At 41.1% G+C, this 22,126-nt stretch overlaps 1 protein-coding gene across 2 annotated transcripts in view; it reads right to left on the bottom strand.

Moving 5' to 3' along the window:
• LOC144685409 (protein crumbs homolog 2-like) overlaps positions 1-22,126 on the bottom strand; it is a 180,025-nt gene that overhangs the window by 18,959 nt on the left and 138,940 nt on the right. For both annotated transcript variants that reach the window (XM_078549847.1, XM_078549846.1), the window contains exons 7-12: positions 15,094-16,029; positions 11,620-12,176; positions 10,065-10,230; positions 8,670-9,537; positions 6,273-6,389; positions 2,071-2,197 (exon numbers count right to left, since the gene is read on the bottom strand). In XM_078549847.1, the coding sequence (XP_078405973.1) occupies positions 2,071-2,197; positions 6,273-6,389; positions 8,670-9,537; positions 10,065-10,230; positions 11,620-12,176; positions 15,094-16,029 (2,771 nt within the window). The remainder of the gene's footprint in view (positions 1-2,070; positions 2,198-6,272; positions 6,390-8,669; positions 9,538-10,064; positions 10,231-11,619; positions 12,177-15,093; positions 16,030-22,126) is intronic.

The raw sequence follows: 22,126 nt of genomic DNA, 5'->3' as shown, positions 1-22,126 counted from the left end.
CATCTTTTAATGAGCTGCTGTCAGCCATCCTTAAATGGGGAGGATTCATCTTTTTGGAGGCACTAAATCTATTGGAGGGAGGAAGACTGGAAGACTTCCTCCCTCCAAGCAGATAACCAAACACACCCAATGATATATTTGTGAAAGAAAGAGATGTGACAGACAAGAAGACACAAAGACAAATAATTTGTGCTTTTAACATTCCCCAAGTTGGATAAATGTTTTTCGTTGTACATTGTAACTGTTCTGAGGTGAGGAGAAGCAATAACAAATGAGGAGTAAGAGATTCCAAGGTCTATAATTCATGCTCAGTGCCAAAGTTCAAATTCTCATAATATTCACTTGATTGCACAGACTAGCATTCTCCATGGTAACCCAATGCTCTCTCATAGGCTAAATCAAGTGTCACTCTAGAGAACCCAGTACATTCCAAGACCACATTACCAATAGTATGAGTTCAGCCTGTGAAAACAGGGCAGATGAAGCAGTGCATTCTGAAGAAGAACCATTTGAATGATAGCAGATTCAAGCATTCCCATATGATTAAACAAGCAACCCAACATGCATTAAACTCTAGAATAAAAGTATTAATAGTTCCCTGCACATCTATAAAAGAGTGTAGCATATGGTCCATCTACAAAATAATAATTGTGTGTATTTAGTTGCAATCCATTTACAGAGTCCAAAAATATTCTTTATATATAAAGTGTGATCAAGTAAAAGTGATTGCAGCCCCTCATCATGCATAGTCTTATTCAAGCTGGTTAGTTTGTGGTTATACAGCGTGTAAAGCTGAAAGCAAACCTTGAAGGTTGATGACATCTCTATTTTGTCAAAATTGGCAATAAATTTGGTTAGCGGTGCCCATAGTTGTCAGTTTTTCTCATCAAAATATCAAAAAATACTTTATTCCCCCAATGATAAATCAATGAAGTGGGACCATTGGAGAAATGCTTACCAGTGCCATTTGTTAGGAAAATGGTTAATTTTTGTAGTGGAAGTTAATCATGGGAAGGTATGGTTTGTCGGTGTAAACCATTCATGACCGTAGTTCACCCCTAAATTTCTGGATGTTGGAAAGTGATGACTTGGCAATCAATAGCATAAGTACCGGAACCAGATCAGGAGCTTTCAATAGATGCACCTACGCTAATGCAGCCGAGGTGGATCTGGATAGTAGGTTTGAAGGCATGATTAAAGGACCACTGATGCATGATTGAAATGTAAGAGATTTAGAACTGAAGACAGGGAAACCTCTTCAGAATTATGAGGTTGTGAAATTCACTTCCAGCACTGGTGGTTGAGGCAGGAAGATTGGTGAGGTAGACAAAGGAAAAACAGTTGATTGGATATGGGAACATGGTGCATAATCTGATTTTTTTTTTTATTATTCGCCGGCTGGGGGCAGATTTATTGCCCATCCCTAGTTGCTTGTGCAGAGGGTAAACACAGGCTGGCTGGGCCGAATGGCCTGTTTCCAGGTTTATAATTCTGGTGTGTTCATGGCTCTAACAGCAGTGAAATTGTACTTCCCATCTAGTAAGAGAATCACGCTTTATTTTACCTATCCCTTGTGTGCTGGCAGTGGACCTCAGAGCAAGACGCTAATGGGACGTAATACTGGCATGGGAGACCCACAAGCTATTAGTATCTTAGCAGAGAAAGGACTGATAATTGAAAATGCTGTGTTTCTGTTAAATACTCTGCAAAATAGCCTGACTGAGGATGGTGGAGGCCTCCGCACAGTGAGAGAATGGACTGAGATATCTGCTCAGGTTCCACAGGTGTCAGCGGGACAAACTAAGTATCTACCTCTGGACAACATCCCCTGTTAAAACCAGGATGAAAAATGCCACTACTTGTATAGGATTCCATGTGCATTGTCTCAACATATATCTCCTTGGTCCATATTTAAATCCCTGGGCCTCATCAGATTTGGAAGCACTTGAGCAAATCTAGTGCCAGGCAAACACTGTTTCAGGATGCCCAGTGTTTAAGCCCAGGAAAAGATTAGAACCGAGGATAGTTTTGCCAAAGCAACATTGAGCAGAAGAAATAAAGATATCTTACATCAAGCTCGCACTGTTTGCCTGCATAATTGGCTCCGCAGATGCAGACAAACTTGTTGACCAGGTTCTGGCAGGTCCCTCCACTCTGGCAGGGATTTGAATCACATTCATTGACTTCCTCTTCGCACCTAAGAAAGTTGAAGGTGGAAATTCAGCAAAGGAGAGAGACCATATTAATTTGATAAACCAGCCCCTTTCCCAAAATGATCACGTGTGGTACAGACCCGCTAGTCCTTTTTAATCTCAGTCAGTTTGTTCGCTGCTGTCTGGAGTTCACATGCAGGTAACTGTCAGCATTGCTCATTAAAACTGTACTTTATGTACAAAATTTTAGTTTAAAAATGCCATCTTATAGTATCAATAATATGAAGCCTTTAATTCAAGGCAATGGATTTTATTGCCTTTTTCTCGCAGTAAGGAAAGACTGGTTATATTCCAAACCTCTAAGACATTTTAAAGGTTTAAAATTCATTTCAAGGTAATTATGTCCATATCTTAAATGAATAAAGTGGGCTGCACAATTTTTTTAATTTCTATGCGAGTAATTTAATCAGTTTCTGGGGCATTCAGATACTCATTTCCAGCTGTGAAGCTGAAGGATCCATAGAAGAGTCAGGACATCAGATCTGTTGTCTTGAAGAATGACATTTACTTTTCAATCATGTGCGATAACTCAGAGCAATGTCTTTTCCCTGAGAGGCAGGAGTGACACAATAATAATCTCAAGTATGAGATCAAAATTGTTTGGAGATGCTTGGATATTAAAGTCAATATTTTGATGGATTGTTAACAGGTAGTAAGTAGGTAATGCAGTGCATAAGGTTTCAATATTTTATTTTCATAATTTTTTTGACAGTTTTATCCATTGTCCTGAAGGCATTAAACAAATATTTGTCCCACCTACAGTCACCATTCAAGTATCTACCATTCAGTGGTGAGTGTCAGCACGATGTTTGGCCACAGGTGGTCTTTGCGGGGGAGACGGTACAGTTTTAAAGGAGTTGAAAGAACAGAGGAACCAGGTGGCATAACCTTTGAAGGTAGCAGGACATTGTGAAGTCTGTTTAATAAAGACGCATAACTTTTAGAAATGGAGCCATGGGGTGTTTTTTTTTAAATCTGAAACCAGATCTAACTCGATTCTAGCTTTACTCTAAGTAGGACGGGGTGAGCAGCTAATCCTTTTGCAGGAGGTGTATTGAATATTTAAATATTATGAGGATGCCTCAGAATTAGCTACCATTTCCACTTACCTGCTGGATTCAGTTTACTTGCCTCATCCAATCCTGTGATTATAATCCCTCCAACTCCAATCCCTCCAATATCTCCTCTCCGATCGCCCCTGACCCTGGTCTCTGATCCCCGCTTTGACTTTCAATCTCCTCATCCCCTCAGCCTTTCCAATCCTTCCCACCTTCCTCTCTGCTCTGCTCCGCTCCCTGGCTGCCGCCTTGTGCTAAAGGCCTACCCACCTGAAAGAGCCAGCGAGCAAGCCTCTCACTCAGCCTGGCTGTGTGTGGGGAACGGAGACTAAAAACATTAATCAGGTCCTGCCAATAAATTCGGCAAGACCTGAGACAGACGGCAAAATTGAGCCACCTCTTCCGCCCATCCGATAAGATCAGGGCTATAAGGGTACAAAATCGAGGAAGATATACTAGACCTTTATTAAACACCATCTAGAGGAGTGGGCCCAATTCTGGGCACTACAGCAGTGTGTACCATCTACAAGATGCACTGCAGAAATTTCTTTGACAGCATCTTCCAAACCCGCAACCTTTATTATCTAGAAGAACAAGGGCAGCAGGTACATGGGAATACCTGCAAGTTCCCCTCCAAGCCACACACCATCTTGACTTGGAACCATATCACTGTTCCTTCACTGTCGCTGGGCCAAAAACCTGGAACTTCTTTCCAAACAGCACTGCGGGTACTTAAACCAGATGAACTTGAGTGGATCGAGGAAGTGCTCACCACCACCTTTTCAAGAGCAGTTGGGGATGGGCAACAAATTCTGGCCTTGCCAGTGACGTTCACATCCCAGGAACAAATAAAACAAAACTTCAGGAAGGATGTTAAGGCCTTAGAGTAGAGAGACATTGACCAAAATGGTGCCATGGATGAGAGACTGGAGAAGCTTGCGTTGCTCTTCCTGAAGCAGAGAGGTTTAAGAAGAGATTTGATACGTTCAAAATCAGGAAGAGGCTTGGCAGAGTAAGGAAGGAGCAACTGTTTCCAGTGACAGGGGATCAGTAACTAAAGGACACAAAATTCAGGTAATCGGCAAAAGAACAAGAGGTGGCATAAGTGAAAAAAATATTAGACAGCGAGTTGTTCTGATCTGGAATGCATTGCCTGAAAGGGTGGTGGAAGAAGACTCACTAGCAACGTTCAAAGGAGAACTGGATAAACACTTGAAGGGGCAAACTTTGCAGGACTGTAGGGAAAGAGCAATGGTTTGGGATTAACTGGATAGCTCTTCCAAGGAGTCGACACAGACACTTTGGGTCAAATGACTGCCTCGTGGGATGGATCAGACTATGATTCCATTGTAATTGAGTGAAAGCCCTGGCCAAATTTCTCCTTCCTAACCCTGGAAAACTGAAGCGAATTGCAGTACCTCTATCAACATTCCAGCTGAAAATAACCAACAGACAATTTGAGAATTGATCTGAGACCTCTGTAAGGCTCAGGCACACATTAGATATAATTACTAGGGCATTAGGGAAGCAGAAGATTTCCATATCTTCAATGAAAATTCACAACTGTTTTTATTTAATTATTTGAGGTAGGATGATCGATGCCTAAAACTGTGTCAGTGAATGGGAAAATCTGATTTTCGTGTTATCTATCATTTCTAATTTCTGTAAGTTGATGTTGTTTCAATTGATTATTAAACATTGCCTCTATTAACATTCTGATAATGCCGAGCAATTACACAGCAAAGAGTGTTCGTTATTTGAGATGCAGAGTTTACAGCAAAGTTGATCAATTTAAAATGAGAATCAACAACAAGTCTTTCAGGTCAATGAACCTCCCATTTCCAACCAATCAAATAGAATTTCTACTCTCCTAGACTCTCAATACACTTTTATCACATAACTGAGTAGGCAAGAGTAAATCTGCTCTTGATCTTTGAAACAATTAAGCAAAAAGCACCAGGACATCATTATTTACTTCCAGCCTGTTGCTTTCCACTGGTGGAATTGTTGTGATCGGGACAGGATTCAAGGCACAGTCCTGTATAGAGTAATTAATTATGGCTATATTTATCTCCCAGAGGTTTCTACCTCTTTCACAATGATACAGTCGCATTTAACAGGATTAATCAATAAAGGGTTAACTGTTCCATTATCTGTTATCTTACTAGAAATCTTACATCTGTATGTCATGGGCAAATCATCTCCCAGCCTCTAATTCCACTTCAACTGAAGATTGCACTTGCTTTTGATTCCTGTGTGGAATGTCACAGCAGATTCCTCCACTGTCTAGTGTTACTTGGAGTTTGTTAGGATTGGAGGGTGTCTTTTTCGTCTTGAAAACCCAATCCAAGTTATTGGAAAAATTATTTCTGTAAAATGGGAATACACCAAGGAATTTTTTTAATTGGGAGGAACTCGGGGCAATATTACCTATTTCAATCTTCACTCCTCCCATATGCCAGTAAGCTTAATGCCAGGCCAAACATTCAAATCGCCCTTATTTTCATGAAAAATGGCAGCTGTGGAAATTTGTGAAAACAACTCTTTTTCATAGCAACTGTCAAACTGCGTTTTTTTTTAAAAAAAACCTGAATATGCTCTTTTCTTCATCTTCCTTCCAATGATGAGATACCCAGACATGTTTACCTAGTATTCATAACTTGTATAATGCTTAGAAATTTTGCTGGGTGCCATTCGAACAGTTTCTGTATTTGTTTTTTTGCTAATGATGCAAGAAATACTAATTGTGTCCTGTCATCTTGGCACTAACTCCTCCCCTCCAGCCAAACCTGTCCACTTGCCCCTTGCCCATCTCTGCTTAGGATCCCCATGTTTGTGCCACTGATCACATGTGGTAGTACATGTGAGTTACATTAGAATTCCAAACACACACACATGTAATTTATGTCACCACACTAAGACCGGGAATAAATTCATTCATTCATAATATGTAAACCACGCGAGCGACAGATTCATTGGGACTTATAATGAGTGTCATTACCTTATTCCAGTAAAGCCAGGCTGGCATGTACAATTGGCACCCCACAAACCATCAGTGCAAAGCCCTCCATTGTTACAGCTGAAACTCTCTCCACACTTGACTGGTGGGTAGAACCATCTAAAAAAAAAAATTAAGAATGCTTTTCATTCACAAGCAAATTGGATTTCATTACAGATACTGGTTCACAAACAATAGCACAAGTGCATTCGACTCTTGGGTATTCAGTGTACCTTGTGTAAAAGTGGGAATTAGTACATATTTTTGAGCTTTGCCTTATGTCGGTTGTAGGCCATTTAGATAGCATACAACACCAGTTTTGTGAGAGATGTATGTAATTTATTGAGCTGCTAGAAATCACTTCTCCTGCTAATGTTAATCCTTTTCATATAGTAGACATACAATGCTTCAGTTTGGAGCAGACAGGACAGATCCCCGGAGACAGATGAGGTATTAATGAATCCTCCCCTTGGATACTTAGAAGTTTTTTTTCTAATTTATTGTGTTTTCAAAAGTGCTGATGGTTTAGTTTTAACTTTCAATAGAGAAATCTAGACCAATTCGGATGCTCTCCTTCACTAATCTTTCCTTCAGATATTCTCTTCATAACCCCCCTTCCCCCACCCACCCCCAAACACAGTGGGGAGAAGTTTCTCCCCGTCGGCGGGGGGGGGGTTGGAGGGGTTGGACGGGAGCTGGCGGGGGTGGGCGCGTAGCCAATCGCCACCCGTGATCGGCGGCGTGCCGCCATTTTACCTGGGCGGGCCAATTAAGGCCCCGCCCAGCATGCGTGCGAATGAGTGCAGAAACCTCCCTGAAGCAAAGGGCTGCCTCAGGGAGATCAGTTTTATTTTTGAAAATTTTAATGAAGAAAAAAAGACATGTCCCCTCTTGCAACAGTGTCACATGAGCTGGGACATGCCAATGAATTTTATTATAAATTTTTATTAAACTTTAAAAACCTTCATGAAACCTCATCCCGCCCGTGGATGAGGTTTCGTGATAAACGCGAAGGCCGCCTGGATTCTTCGCCTGCCCCCCCGCCAACCTTAAGGTCGGACGGGCGGCTCCGTTAATTAGTTTAATTACTATTTAAATGGCCTTAATAGGCCTTTGACAGTTTGGCGGGCGCACAGCCAACTCCGATGCGCGCCTGCCGAACTGAAGATCTGAATCTCGCGCGGTGACGTCGGGACACACGCCCGACGTCACCGTGCGTCACTTTATGTGTTGGCGAGCGGGCCCCACCCCCGCTCGCCAACCGGAAGATTCTGCCCAGTCATTTATATTGGGATATGGTTTTCGTCTCACTGTGTGCTACCCTGGCTAATAGGGAGATGAGATTTTCCATTAATTTTAATGTCAATGGCTTATTCCAATCCTGTTGCTCTTCTCTATTCCTATCTATGTGATCTGATTATTTCATTGTGTTGCAACTTTTATAATTTCAGACATTCTGCAATGCTTCAAATGCATTAATTTTCTATGAGGAAAGACCTCAAATTTATGGTAAACTCTAAGCCACCATTGCTTATATTGGGAGGAATTCTTTACCTGAAACTCAGATTTTTGTATAAAGTGGTAATACTCCTGCTGGAGAATTTGTAATTCCAAACCTCAAACTTGCAAAGAGAGTTTTTCAGTATTTTATAAATTTAATACATTTGTAAAATTGTGGAGAAATTGCTTTTTCCTAACTTTTTGCTTGTATATATCTCGCCCCTTTGTCGCATACACATAAAACAATTTAAGTGCATTTATCAGTCAAGTACTAGATATATTTCAATCAAAACTGTTCATCTTTATTGATGAATTTAAGATTTTATCTGATTTTTCCACTGGTAATGATTATTTAAAGATTTGAAATTTAATTACCAATAATGCATTCTTTAAAAAAAAAAATGTCTTTCCATTTAAATCCTTACACCATCCTCTAATACCCCCGGAATTAGATGAGCAATTTTGAGACTGTTCCACATCTCTACTAGAGGCATTGGTAGGGCATGGGTTCAGATAAAAGACTAAATTTGTAAAATGTTAAGTCTGTGGTGGGCACTAAACGAGAACTGACCAGGTCAAAAAGTCCGGTACCATAAAGATTTATAAACATTGGCTGGAGGACATTGTGAACCACAGCTTGTAGTGTAAGTACTCAGCCAAGTGGTATGTTGATGAGGTTATCTGTCGCTGGTTTACCATGCATTTGCAATGATCAGTTGAAGCAAGCAAGACCTTTAAAACAACTGGCATTAAAGCAGTAGGAATCACAACTAGGATAAATTAGATATTAAAGGAATCCAGAAGCAGTTGTTATTTTAATTCCTATTACTCGGATGTTAGTGATTTTAAATGCCTTGTTCAATTTTTGAGGAGTTTCAATATATAAAACAGTAAGCTTACTCGCAGTATTGTCCAGTAAACTGTTCCGCACAGTTGCAAACGTATGAGTTGATACTGTCCACGCAGGTTCCGTTGTTTCTACATTTGTGGTTCACACAGTCGTCTATATTATTCTCACAGTTTATCCCGGTAAAGCCCCGATCGCAGCTACACTGGTAGCCGTCCACCAAATCGCTGCAATTCCCATGAATGCAGGGACTGGACCTGCAATCATCAATGTTGAATTCACATCTTGCGCCTTCCCACCCTGCATTGCAGTTACACTGGTAAAGGTCAAATAGGTCTTCACATGTTCCATTATTCTGGCACGGATTTGAGGAACATACTTTTGTGCCAAAGCATCCAATCTGAGTTGGGGGACTGCTCACCATAAGAAACTGTTCATTGTTTGTTAACATTTTTTGATTGAAGTAAGGCAGGTATATTCCACCAATTTTAACCACACCAAGACAACCAGTAAAATTGTTGCTTAGTGTTATATTCACGTTGCTTTGAAGAAAATTTAAGTTCCCAGCAGTGACTGGACTGGTAGAATTGGAATTTCCATTAACAATCATGATCCACCTTGATGACCTTGTCAAAGGCTCCACCATAGTAATAATCACTGAGTGCCATTGTCCATCTGAAATGTTGATTTTGCCAGAAAGAGTGAGGGCTTCTATGCTGTTTCCACTATACAGATTGAACTGCAAGTGAGAATTATGGATACCAAACCAAATAGAATCAGCACCATTGCTGGCCTGTAGCAGAACAGCATCCACATCTCTTGTTTTGAAGTCCATAGAAATGCTTATGAGATCTCTTGTGATTAACTTGTTGCCAATGTATACCATTGAATTATCACCTTGAAATGTTGCATTAGCGTAACCTGTGAACATCCACAAAAACAGAAGGTAGAAGTTATCTCGCTGAAACCTGTGTTGCTGCTTCATCACCACCTTTGGATCCTCTCAACAACTTCATGTTTCTAACACATGGATCTACTTCTGAAGAAACAAAGGGATTTGCAACTAAAAGGTTAGAATTGACCACCTCCAATTTGATAGTGCTTTGTTTAGAAATACCCAGGCACATGAGTAACCCCCAAACTACATTGAATAGTTACATTTTAATCCAAATTTTTAATGATACTAAAGAGGCTGTAACCCAGTAAGTTTCTTTAAAGGCACCTCAAAGGTTTTGTTAAAACCAGCCTTGCTAGCAACTAAAATCAGACCTTCCAATTTCCTCCTCGTCCACAGACAATGCATGGTATAGGAAAGTAAATTCAGTGTAGTATACACATTGCCGTTTTAGATTTCAAAACTTGCAATAAATTTTCAAATTCAATATATTTTTGTATCCTAGTCCCTGAATATTCACGCATACAGATAAATGAATTCTTGTAGTTCTTACATTCGTATCCACCTGGAAGATTCTGACAGTGACATCCTGCAGGGCATGGATCAGTCTCACACCACACTCTCTTTTCACAGGTTCTTCCAGTGTACGCCTTTGGACATTTGCATTCAAAATTGTTCCATGTCACAGTACAATTGCCTCCATTTTGGCAAGGAGCAGTCTGCATAAAAGCAATAAGTAAGTCGGTCACACAAACCAATTTCTTGTTCACTATATTTTCATTTTGTCCCACCTGTCAGTGACTACACCATCCTCTAGACTATGTTTCCTACATTACCATAGCTACTACACCTAAAAGTGCTTAATTTGCTGTCAAGTGATGTGGGCTGGCCTGAAGTCATGAAAGGCGCTATGTATGTATATGTCTTTGTTTTGTTCGTAGATTTTAATAAGAATATACAAGGGTCAGTTTTAATTTTAGGTTTGAAAAATCTAACACAGCGAAAGATAATCTCTAGAAAGTTCACAACCATACTTTCGGAGAAAGTTTTGGCTCACACCCAGCAGGGATAGTTTAACCAGATTACTAGTTAAATTTGTTTACGTGAGCAATACAACAGGGATCTAAAACTGGCCAAACATGAACAAGTGACTAGATTAACAGGGACTCACTGTAGCATTGAAATAAGCATCTCCCTTCTCGGAATACATCAAAAATAAAATGAAAATTTGCTGGGAAGTTCATAAATACCCTCTGTTTTGAATTACTCCAAACGATTTGCACTATTCCAGTATTGCAATGAAAATAGAGATTATAAGGTCACCAACTTTTTCTACTGCCTGATGGCACAAATAGAAATTGGATTGTATGTATTAAAAATCTCTTTAAAGGATCAGCTGTTCTTTTCCAGTTAATATCCATGTTTCTACTTTAAAATTTGTTATTTAATTACTTTAGTTCAACATTCTTTTTTCTTTTCCAGTCAAATTTTCACAACAGGTAACTTGACTCAGTTGATATCACTCTTGTATCTTGAGCTCAAATGTTTTGGATTAAAAACCCACACTTAGGGTGGACTTTAATGGCCCCACTGCAGTGGGGGCGGGGCTGTAAAATGCAGTGAGCCGTTCAGAAGTCCATTGACTTTGGCGGGACCGTAATATCCAGCCAACGTAAAATTCCGCCCTAGGATTTGAACACATAAAACCAGGCTTGAAAGAGCACTACATTGTTAGAGGCACTGCCCTTCAAATTAGACATTAAACCAAGACCTTAAATGCCTGTTTCCCTTATTCAGGTTGACCTTAAAATATTTCCTCCCAAACAGTATGAGGAAGAGCCTATTAATTACACATTCATCATTGTGCCACCTCGTCATGCCACATTAGCTGCTGCTATAACGTTGACTGCACTTCAAAAAGAAATTCATTGCTTATATGAAACACCTTATGATGTTTGTGAGAGACATGACTGAAGTGCTACTCTTACCTATTCAAAAACAGAGAACATCGAATTTGTAGAGCAGTAGAACAGCATCTCTAATCTTAAATGATGTGTAAACCTAAAACAATTGGTCATTTAAAGTACGCAAGCAACCTCTTTTCTCACCATACAAGAATCGTCACTGATGCATTCCTTGATTACGTTTACAAGTGTTTTATTCTTGTAAACATCCAGCGATGAGCTGTAATTTCCGATTTCCAGGGGGTAAAACTCCAGTTGGTTAGTGTTGAGCCTTACGTCCTGCAGGCAGCCCTTGAAAGGTCCTCCCCTGGCAGCAGAATCAATTGGATCTTGACCAATGTGGACAATGTCGAAAGGTTGAATCTTCACAGAAGATATCAGATAGTCTAGCAGAATAACATCTGATTGGCTAACAGTTAACCAAGCTTCATCAAAACGAATTTCTATCAGTCGTTTAATGCCATCGGCAAGATTCATGGATGAGTCTACCCGCATAGTTTTTGTCTTGATATAAATGCTGCTGTTGTTCAGGTATATTGTGAGATAAGGAACCATACCATGGTTGAGTTGTAATAGGAAGCCGTCTGCCTTTCGTGTGCGCATGAAAAAAGAAATAACAAATTTTGTGCCTGGATTGTCGGTGATGATGAAAGAGGCAGAACTGCTTGAATTCTCATTGTTGAACGTTGCAGAGATGTATTCTGCAGAGGGGAGAAGAAAATGGATTTATTGAACGCTTAGAAATATATAGAATACATCAAAGATTTCTGGGAGGGAAATAGATTCATTTCATGAATTGGTTCATGGGCAATGGAACAAATACTTTGTCCAGCATTCAATAGTTTCCATATGGATGTTGATGAGATAAGTTTAATGCTCCTTGGAGATAAACCAAATATTTACCTGTAATACCTCTCCAAAGAAATCTTAAATTCAGCTCAGGACATGTGTTTGTTTCACATTCCTACAGAGCAAGGCTGCAGCTTAGTGCACAGCACTTCCCTAACAAATTACTATCCTTTATTCGACATGTTCTTTTGGCGTATGTTTCGGGTCACTTGTAGAATGTAATCTGCTTGACTATTCACAAAATATATCTATCATTTTTCTCATTTTCTCTTGGTTAACTATTTCAGTGAGTAGGAACCTGCTATTAATTTTTACTCATTGCAATTCAATTCCTGATCTTAACAGTGTACATTATCTGTCAATTTGTTTCAAAAAAGGGGAAAAAAAAGATTTTATTTGAATGAAATAAATTCCTTAGATTTGCTAAGATAAAAGCAAAAAACCTGCGGATGCTGGAAATCCAAAACAAAAATACCTGGAAAAACTCAGCAGGTCTGACAGCATCTGCGGAGAGGAACACAGTTAACAATTCGAGTCCGTATGACTCTTCAACAGAACTAAGGAAAAATAGAAGAGAGGTGAAATAAAAGCTAGTTTAAGGGTGGGGTGGGACAGGTAGAGCTGGATAGAGGTAGAGCTGGATAATGGAGATAGATCCAAATCAGGATGCTGTGTGTGGCTTGGAGGAGCACTTGCAGACGGTGGTGTTCCCATGCATCTGCTGTCATTGTCCTTCTGGATGGTAGAGGTAGTAAGTTTAGAATGTGCTTTCGAAGGAGAGGTGGGAAGTTGCTGCACTGCATGATGTAGATGGCAGACATTGCTGGCACTGGGTATTGGTGGTGGTGGGAGTTAATGTTAAAGTGGCGAATGGGGTGCTGATCAAGAGGGCTGCTTTGTCCAGATAGTGTCGAGCATTGGAACTGCACTCATCCGGGCAAGTAGTTGCTATCTCAAGAGCAGGAATCTACTAATCAACATTCTCTCATTTTTTTTTTCCTCTATTAAAGATTTTATCACAGGCCTTGTATTTAGCTGCTGATGTATTTAGTGGCTCTGCAGCTGACCTACAAAATATCCAGAGCCAGTTTGTCTATCTTCTTCATGCCAAATGCATTAGCGATTAATTAAGAATGTTTCTGTTGAAGTGGAGCCTGAAAATGACGCACTGCACATGTGCATAATTGCTAATTACTCTCCCACAAAGAGTGGCACCAGAAACGTATTCTAACTACTGATAGGTGGAAGGAGGATTGATGTGTTGGGTAGTTAATATCGGGTCAACGGCGAATACCGTCTGCACTACTTATAGTGGATTCAGCCGCCACAAAGGCGCAATGGGGAAAGGGTCGCTGTCTAAGACCTTTCTGCCACAGGGCACCGAGGGACTGGGAACTGTTTAAATCCCCTCGGGCTGTACAGCTCAAAATGAAAGGCTGTAAATGACTGTAATATTGTTTGTACTGATGCACCTGGTGATACATGTTGTAAAAGTTGAACCTGATTGTACCTTTGTAATGGTGTTTTTGAAATGGTTTGGAATGTGGTTGAAGATATTTTATGAATAAAGTATATTTTTGCAAAGAAAACTACTTATAGTGGATGCGTTGATATTTATGTGATTCATGTACTGTAAGTGTTGGATAGTAAAACCATCATAGGTTGTAGAAATTAGACATTAACCCCAGACATCACTTAGAGGACATCATTAAAAGTTGCAAAGCTAAAGTAAATCCAAGTATGTTAAAGGTAGCGTCAGGTGACAGGCACAGGAACGATCAACTAAACTGCCAAAAGTCAAATTCTAACTATTAAGTTGAGTTTGATATATTTGAGTAAACATTGTATTAAACGGTGCATACAACTTACATGTTAATTGTTGAAAGAAAATTGCAATGCCGACAGCTGAAGTTCAGGAGCTAGAAAATTGACCAGCGCACTTTCGAAAAAAGGTGTTGGCAACATGTGTTCTTTTTGCAGAAAATAGTTCAAATGAAGGCTTATAATAATACCGACTGATATCTCCGCAGTGTACCTGGCCCTGTCCCTCTCCCCCCACTCATTACTCACATACCCGGCAGTAGGGGTCAGGAAGTGTAACTTTTTAAATGTTTTATTTCAAAATGTTATACTTTCTGCTTCATTATACCTCTATTTTCAAATCCATATCTAAATTCTATGCACCTGATAAAAGGCATGTTGTGATACACCAGACTAGGCACATCCTTAAGACGTCTAGAAACTAGCCTCTGGTATGATTTTAGACTTGTTCACAAAATTGTTTAAAGTGAAATTATTATTTTATTTTTTATTAATGAACCTCCTCTCCGCGCTAGGCTAATGTGTTTAAACATTTATATTTAGAAAACGGAAATCAAAATCATGTTACTACAATGGTGATGGTTGCAGTTTAATTTTAAAAAAAAGGGAGGAAGCCTGTCAAACTTTGTATTGATAAATGAAGTCACGGACATATTCTTGTGCAAATTGGCTTTCTTTCACTCGTGAGCCTGACATCTTTCTCCTATTCCTCAACACTTGAATGTAAAGCCTGTATTACAGGGGATTATGCTTAATATCATAAGTATTAATTATTAGAGCACTTTCTTTGGTGTTTTTGACAAGTTGGGGTTAAGACTGCAAGTTATCAACCTCATCATAACGATGACAGTTGAGCTGGCTTCCCTGGGACATAAATGCAGCTCTGAACTCAATTGGCTCTCAATACATCTCTAATAAACATAGTAGAGTAAACACTAACATGCTTACCGTGTATGCACGTCGAACCTACAAATGGCCGGTAACAATCGCACTTATAGTTCGTCCACAGATCCACACACTTCCCATGACTGTTACATGGGTTCTGATGGCACCAGTTTGTCTTCTTGCAGCCAAGAGTAAAATTCTGTGACACATTTTCTGAGACTGTTTGTGGCAATATAGTCCTGTTATCAATTTCCAAATCCTGCAAGCAACCAGTAAAATAATCCTGAATTGAAAAGTACATTCCTGGGTAGCCACCAATGTGTGCTGTCCCAAATGAACTCGGCGAAGGAAGGGTAGATGACTCAATGATCTTTGAGTTTGAACAAGTGTAGTTTAGACAACTAGGATGTGTTAGGTTTACCAAGAAACTTTTCCCCAGAACAACTCTTAACTGATGCCACTCACCATCATTAACTTGATGAGTGAATGAAATGCTAATTATCTGACCACTTATCACCGATAGGGCCATTAGCTGGCCGTTATAAAGTTGAATATGGATGTATTCATTGAGTAGATCTCCTCGATAGAATAATAGTACATTTGGTATTGTTGTCCTAAAGCGGAAACTGCTGCTAAATGGCTCATCGCGTGCTGATGTTCTGCTCTGGTTAATATTTGGCATTTGTACAATCGCGTAGCCACTGAATAAGGAGAAAGTTGTTGGCATTGAACAAGTAGCATCATAAAAACCAGGAGGACATTTGCAGACGTAACTGTGAATGTCATCCACCAAGGTTGGGATGCACGTTGCCCCATTAAGACAGTGGTGCTCAGTGCAGCCAATTAGTTGAATTGAACAGTCCTTTCCTCCCCATTTGACACCATCTTCATCCATTGCAGGGCAATGACATGTGTAGTCTGCAATAACGTTTTCACAAATGCCTCCATTTTCACAAGGATTGCTCTCGCATTCATTGATATCAATTTGACATATCAGCCCTGAGGAGGAAAAAAAAAACATCTTAAGAGATCTCACTTGTAGTTTCAAAACAATATAACTTGTGTTCCCGTTTATGTTCTGGATATAAATTATTATGATGTAAAAACAAAGACAGATTTCTAACAGCCTAGTCAAACCGAACCACTCCAATGTGATTTAGGCAAATATGCATTGAACACTTTTATTTATAGAATTTCCTCAAACTAACATATACTAAATCAAAACCAGACTTTGAAAATAAGTAATGAGAGTGCACACCTTTTAGTCTCTAGTGCTGGTAGTTCATGGCTTCCTGGGCTAGCTGTATTATTAGGTTTGCTGCTTACAAACTAACAAACACCGACATTGAGATCATTTCAATGCCGGGATGTGTTCCATTGCTGTAAAGCCATAAGCTTCCAAAATTTTGCTGTTTGCTTCTTCCACTCCAGTTTCTGTTCCTTTCTCTTCCCTCTCCTAATTTTAATTTTCTACAGCATACCTTTGAAACATGTCTAGGCAGATGATGGCATAGCAGTCATGCCATTGGACCAGTGATCCAGGGACCCAGGCTAATGCTCTGGGGACATGGGTTCAAATCCCACCACAATAGCGGAATCCAATTAATAAAAACCTGAAATATAAAGCTGCTCTCAGTAATGGAGACCGTGACAATTATCATTGATTGTTGTAAAAACCCATTGCCCTCACTGATGTCCTTTATTCTTTACCCGGTATGGCCTACATGTGACTCCAGACCCGCAGCAATGTGGTTGACCCTTAACTGCCTTCTGCAATGGTTGAGGTGGTGGTGGGGGAGTATTTTAGTGATAGCGACCACAACATGGTACAGTTTAAGCTTGTTATGGACAAAGAAATAGACAAGTTGCAAAAAAATGTTTTGGATTGGGGGAGATTGGATTTTAGTAAAATAAGGCAGGATCTGGCCAAGGTAGACTAGAAACAGCTACTTGTGGGGAAATCTACAGAGGAACAGTGGGGGGTGTTCAAAAAGGAAATGGGGAGGAGACAGGCTCAACATGTTCCCTCTAGGGTGATAGGAAGGAGTAACAAGCCCAGAGAACCATGGATGACCAGAGATATTCAGGTTACGATGAGAAGGAAAAGAGAGGCTTTTAGCAGGTACAAGGGAAGCAAATCAGCAGAGGCATTAGTGGAGCACAAGAAGTGCAGGGTGGAGCTTAAGAAAGCAATTAGGAGAGCAAAGAGGGGATATGAGAAAGCTCTGGCTGGTAAAATCCCAAGATAATCTATAAGTATATCAATGGGAAGATGATAACCAGGGAAAGAGTAGGGACCCATAAGGGACCAAGGGGGCAATCTATGGGTGGAGCCAGAGGATATTGGTAGAGTGTTGAATGAATACTTCTCATCCATCTTCACACAAGAGAATGAGGATGAAGGTATCAAACTCGGGGAGAGAGATTGCGAGGTTCTTAAGCAAATTGATATAGGGAGTGACAAGGTATTGGAGGTGTTGGCAGGCTTAAAAGTGGACAAATCTCCAGGTCAGGATGATTTGTGTCCCAGGCTGCTGAGGGAAGCAAGAGAGGAGATTGCAGGGGCTCTGACCCAAATTTTTAATTCCTCTCTGGTCACGGGGGGAGGTGCCAGAGGACTGGAGAACAGCTAATGTGGTTCCGCTATTTAAGAAGGGTTGTAGAGATAAGCCAAGGAACTACAGGCCACTGAGTCTCATGTCAGTGGTAGGGAAACTATTGGAGAAAATTCTGAAGGAGAGAATCTATCTCCACTTGGAGAGGCAAGGTTTGATCAGGGATAGTCAGCATGTCTTTGTCAGAGGGAGGTCATGCCTAACAAATTTGATTGAATTTTTTGAGGAGGTGACCAGGTGTGTAGATGAGGGTAGTGCAGTTGATGTAGTTTATATGGATTTCAGCAAAGCCTTTGACAAGGTCCCACATGGGAGACTTATAAAGAAGGCAAATGTACATGGGATACAGGGTAATTTGATAAGGTGGATTCAAAATTGGCTTAGTTGTAGGAGACAGAGGGTGATGACAGAAGGATGCTTTAGTGACTGGAAGCCAGTGTCCAGTGGCGTACCACAGGGATCTGTGCTGGGTCCCCTATTATTCAACATTTATATAAACGACATAGATGACTATGTTGGGGGTAGGATTAGTAAGTTTGCGAATGACACAAAGATTGGCCAGGTGGTTAACAGTGAGGTTGAGTGTCTTGGGCTACAGGAAGATATAGACGGGATGGTCAAATGGGCAGATAAGTGGCAGATGGAATTTAACCCTGAAAAGTGAGAGTGATAAAGTTTGGAAGGAGTAATTTGACAAGGAAGTATTCAATGAACGGCATGACACTAGGAAGTCCTGAGGAACAAAGGGACTTTGGCATGTGTGCCCATAGATCTCTGAAGGCAGAGGGGCATGTTAGTGGGGTGGTGAAAAAGGCATATAGGACACTTGCCTTTATCAATCGAGGCATAGATTACAAAAGTGAGGAGGTCATGTTGGAGTTGTATAGAACCTTGGTGAGGCCACAGCTGGAGTCGTGTGTGCAGTTCTGGTCGCCACAATATAGGAAATATGTGATTGCACTGGAGGGGGTGCAGAGGAGATTCACCAGGATGTTGCCTGGGATGAAACATTTAAGTTATGAAGAGAGGTTGGATAGACTTGGGTTGTTTTTGTTGGAGCAGAGAAGACTGAGGGGCGACCTGATCGAGGTGTACAAGATTATGAGGGGTATGGACAGGGTAGATAGGGAGCAGCTGTTCCCCTTAGTTGAAGGGTCAGTCATAAGGGGACATAAGTTCAAGGTGAGGGGCAGGAGGTTTAGGGGTGATGTGAGGGAAAACAGTCTTACCCAGAGGTTGGTGACGGTCTGGAATGCGCTGCCTGGGCGGGTGGTGGAGGCGGGTTGCCTCACATCCTTTAAAAAGTACCTGGATAAGCACTTGGCACGTCATAACATTCAAGGCTATGGGCCAAGTGTTGGTAAATGGGATTAGGTAGGTAGGTCAGGTGTTTCTCACGTGTTGGTGCAGACTCGATGGGCCGAAGGGCCTCTTCAGCACTGTGAGATTCTGTGATTTTCATCCATCCCCATGGTCCCTTCTCCATATTGTTGGTCAGACGCAAGTTTAAAAATAATGAGTTTTGTTCAGCTGAAAACTGCTTCCAAAGGTCAGCTTTTCAGACAATTGAGGCTCAGTAATCTAACAGTTGGCATCATCTGATGATTCCCCTGATGATTCCAAGATTGTTGCTTGACTCTCCAATCGACTGTCCAATATTTAACTGTTCACGGAGTCAAAATTTAGTAAGTTGGACCGAACTCTTCATTTTTAGCCTCTGAGTCTTTGTCCTTAACATCATCAATCTCCCTGATTGCCAGTGTGGGCTAGGTCTGCAGGTGTAGGTCCACATGATCCCAAACTGAGTTTCCTTCTCTATAATTCCCTTAATCATCAATGTCCTTTATTATTACCTGTCTTCATCCCAGCTCTTCTGCTACCTGAGATCCTAATCCATGTTTTTTTAAAATTGATTTTAAATGTGGGCCTTGCTGGCTAGGCCAGCATTTATTGCCCATCCCTATTTACCCTTGAGAAGGTGGCAGTGAACTGCCTTCTTGAACCGCTGTAGTCCATGTGGTGTAGGTTAACCCACAGTGCTATTAGGAAGGGAGTTCCAGGATTTTGACCCAGCAACAGTGAAGGAACGGCAATATAGTTCCATGTCAGGAAGGTGTGTGGCTTGGAGGGGAACTTGCAAGTGGCGATGTTCCCATGCATCTGCTGCCCTTGTCCTTCTAGATGGTAGAGGTCACGGGCTTGGAAAGTGCTGTCGAAGGAACCTTGGTGAGTTGCCTCCAGACTTGATGTCTCTCATGGCCTCCTTGCATCAATCCTCCACAAACTGCAACACATTCAGAATGCTGTTGCTCAAAACTCTTCACTTTCATTACCTCAATCTTCACTAGGCTTCATTGGCAAATTGTGCCCCTATGAATCGATTTTGAGATCCTTATTGTACACCAAACAGGATGAGAATTTTGAAACCAAGGTGTTGCTCAACTGGGAGCCAGTGTAGTGCCAAGATTAAATTACAGCTTCTTTTGAGTGATTAGCAAGTCCTTTGACGTTTGTAATCTAGATTGCGTAAGGTGCCCCATTGACATCTAGATGTAAGGGCATCCTGACTCAGTTGTTGGCATTGTTATATCTGAGACAGAAAGCTGAGAGCTCAAGTCCTGCTAGGCTGACAATTACGCAGCATTGAGAGTGATATAGTATTTTTAATAGTTAAAACATTACACATTTACGATTTTTAAAAACATGTTTACACAATTAATCTTGCTATCCAGTGGAACCCACAAGAACTTATAATTGTATTCCGGCCCTCAGGAGGCCCTTTAGAGGGGAACAGTACTGTTTGTGGAACAAGCATAGCAACATTCAGATCATTCCTTTTATTCAGATGTTACAGCGCATCAATAAACACTTCATCCATCTCTTTCATTTATATTGTTGAAGAATCTACATCAACATTTCCTTTGTTAGGTCAGTTTTGTGCTGGTGACTTGTACCCCCAGGGATCTGAATAACTGCCTGTGATTGATTTACTTTTTGTTCAAAACATAATAAAAGTAAACCTTTGCCCTATTCATCGGCGCTGTGTTTCAACCAAAGTTTTCAATTTCCTTTATTTCTCATTGACACTCTTTTACTGAAATGTTCTAGCCAGAACATAGGAACAGCTCCATGAGCCTGTTCTGCATTCAGTGAGATTGTGACTGATCTGTACCTTACCTCCACTAACCTGCCTTGGCTTCATATCCTTTTATACACATGTTTTGGCAAAAATCTATCAATCTCAAATTTAAAATTATTAATTGAGCTAGCGTCTACTGCTTTTTGTGGAAGAGTTCCACATTCCTGCCACCCTTTACATGAAGAAATGCTTCCTAATTTCTCTGCTGGAGCCCCTGACTTTGATGTTAAGGTTATGTTCCTTTGTCCTAGACTAGCCCAACTGCAGTAAAAGTTTCTTGCTATCTGCCATATCAGTTCCTTCCAAAATCCTAAAAATATCAACCAAATCACTACTTAACCACATATATTCCAGGGAATACAAGCCTAGTTTATGTATTCTGTCCTGATACTATAACCCTTAGATCCCTAGTGTCAGCCTCTTAAGGCCACTGTATGTGTGCCCAGAACTATACACAGTACTTCAGATATAATCTAATCAGGACTTAGTATACCTGTAGCAAAACTTCCTCCCCTTTATATTCCAGTCCCTTAGTTAAAAAGGTTAACATTCTATTAAGCTTTTTATTTTTTTTTTATGTGAATGATACTAGTCAGGTCCCAGGTATAGTCCCTGGCTCTTTGCTCAGATTTCTGACCTGTGGTTTTTCAGGCGAGGGCAAAAATGGTAATGGGTCTGATCCATCCCTCTCCATGTCGTTATCAGACTGGCTGTTTGTATTATCCAGTCTGATACACGATGAATGGTCACTGAGACCGAGGGCAGCCAGTGTCAGAGCAGCGTCTGAGTCATGAAAGAAGGGAAAACTAGGAGCAGGAGTTTTCACCCGGCAGGTGGGCACGCGTCTGACCCGCTCGAGTGTGAAACGACGCACGTTGAGGTCAGCCAAGCGTGCCAACGTCAACACGCAGCTGCGCAATCGTTTGGTTGGCAGGGCCGGAGTCAACAGGGAGATTACGAAGCGCTCGCTCACACACATGCATGAAGTTCACGCTTGGGCCCGCTCGCCCTCTTCCCCCCCCCACCCCCTCCCGCACAGGCAGCGCTTGACATTTCACGCCAGCGTGAAGTCGTGGCGCGGTGCCAATCACCCGCGGCGGTAAGCTTCCCGAACGCCTCCGCTCACCCCCGCTGAGCCCGCCGACCAAAGGCAAAATTCTGCCCTAGGGGTTAGTATGATGGCAGGTTCTAGAAGCGAAAGGACAATGAACCCAGGTTTCATCGCACTTGTGGCTATGTGGGACTCTATAGTGTAACTTCCCTAGCCTCCATTCCCTCTCCTAACAAATGGCTCTCCGAGCCCTTTCTGATCCCTTCCTTCCATTCGTATTTGCTGCTGGCG

The sequence above is a fragment of the Cetorhinus maximus genome, chromosome 10, assembly GCF_964194155.1.
Source record: "Cetorhinus maximus chromosome 10, sCetMax3.hap1.1, whole genome shotgun sequence".
Taxonomy (NCBI): Eukaryota; Metazoa; Chordata; class Chondrichthyes; order Lamniformes; family Cetorhinidae; genus Cetorhinus; species Cetorhinus maximus.
This window is presented reverse-complemented; position numbering and strand designations above follow the sequence as displayed.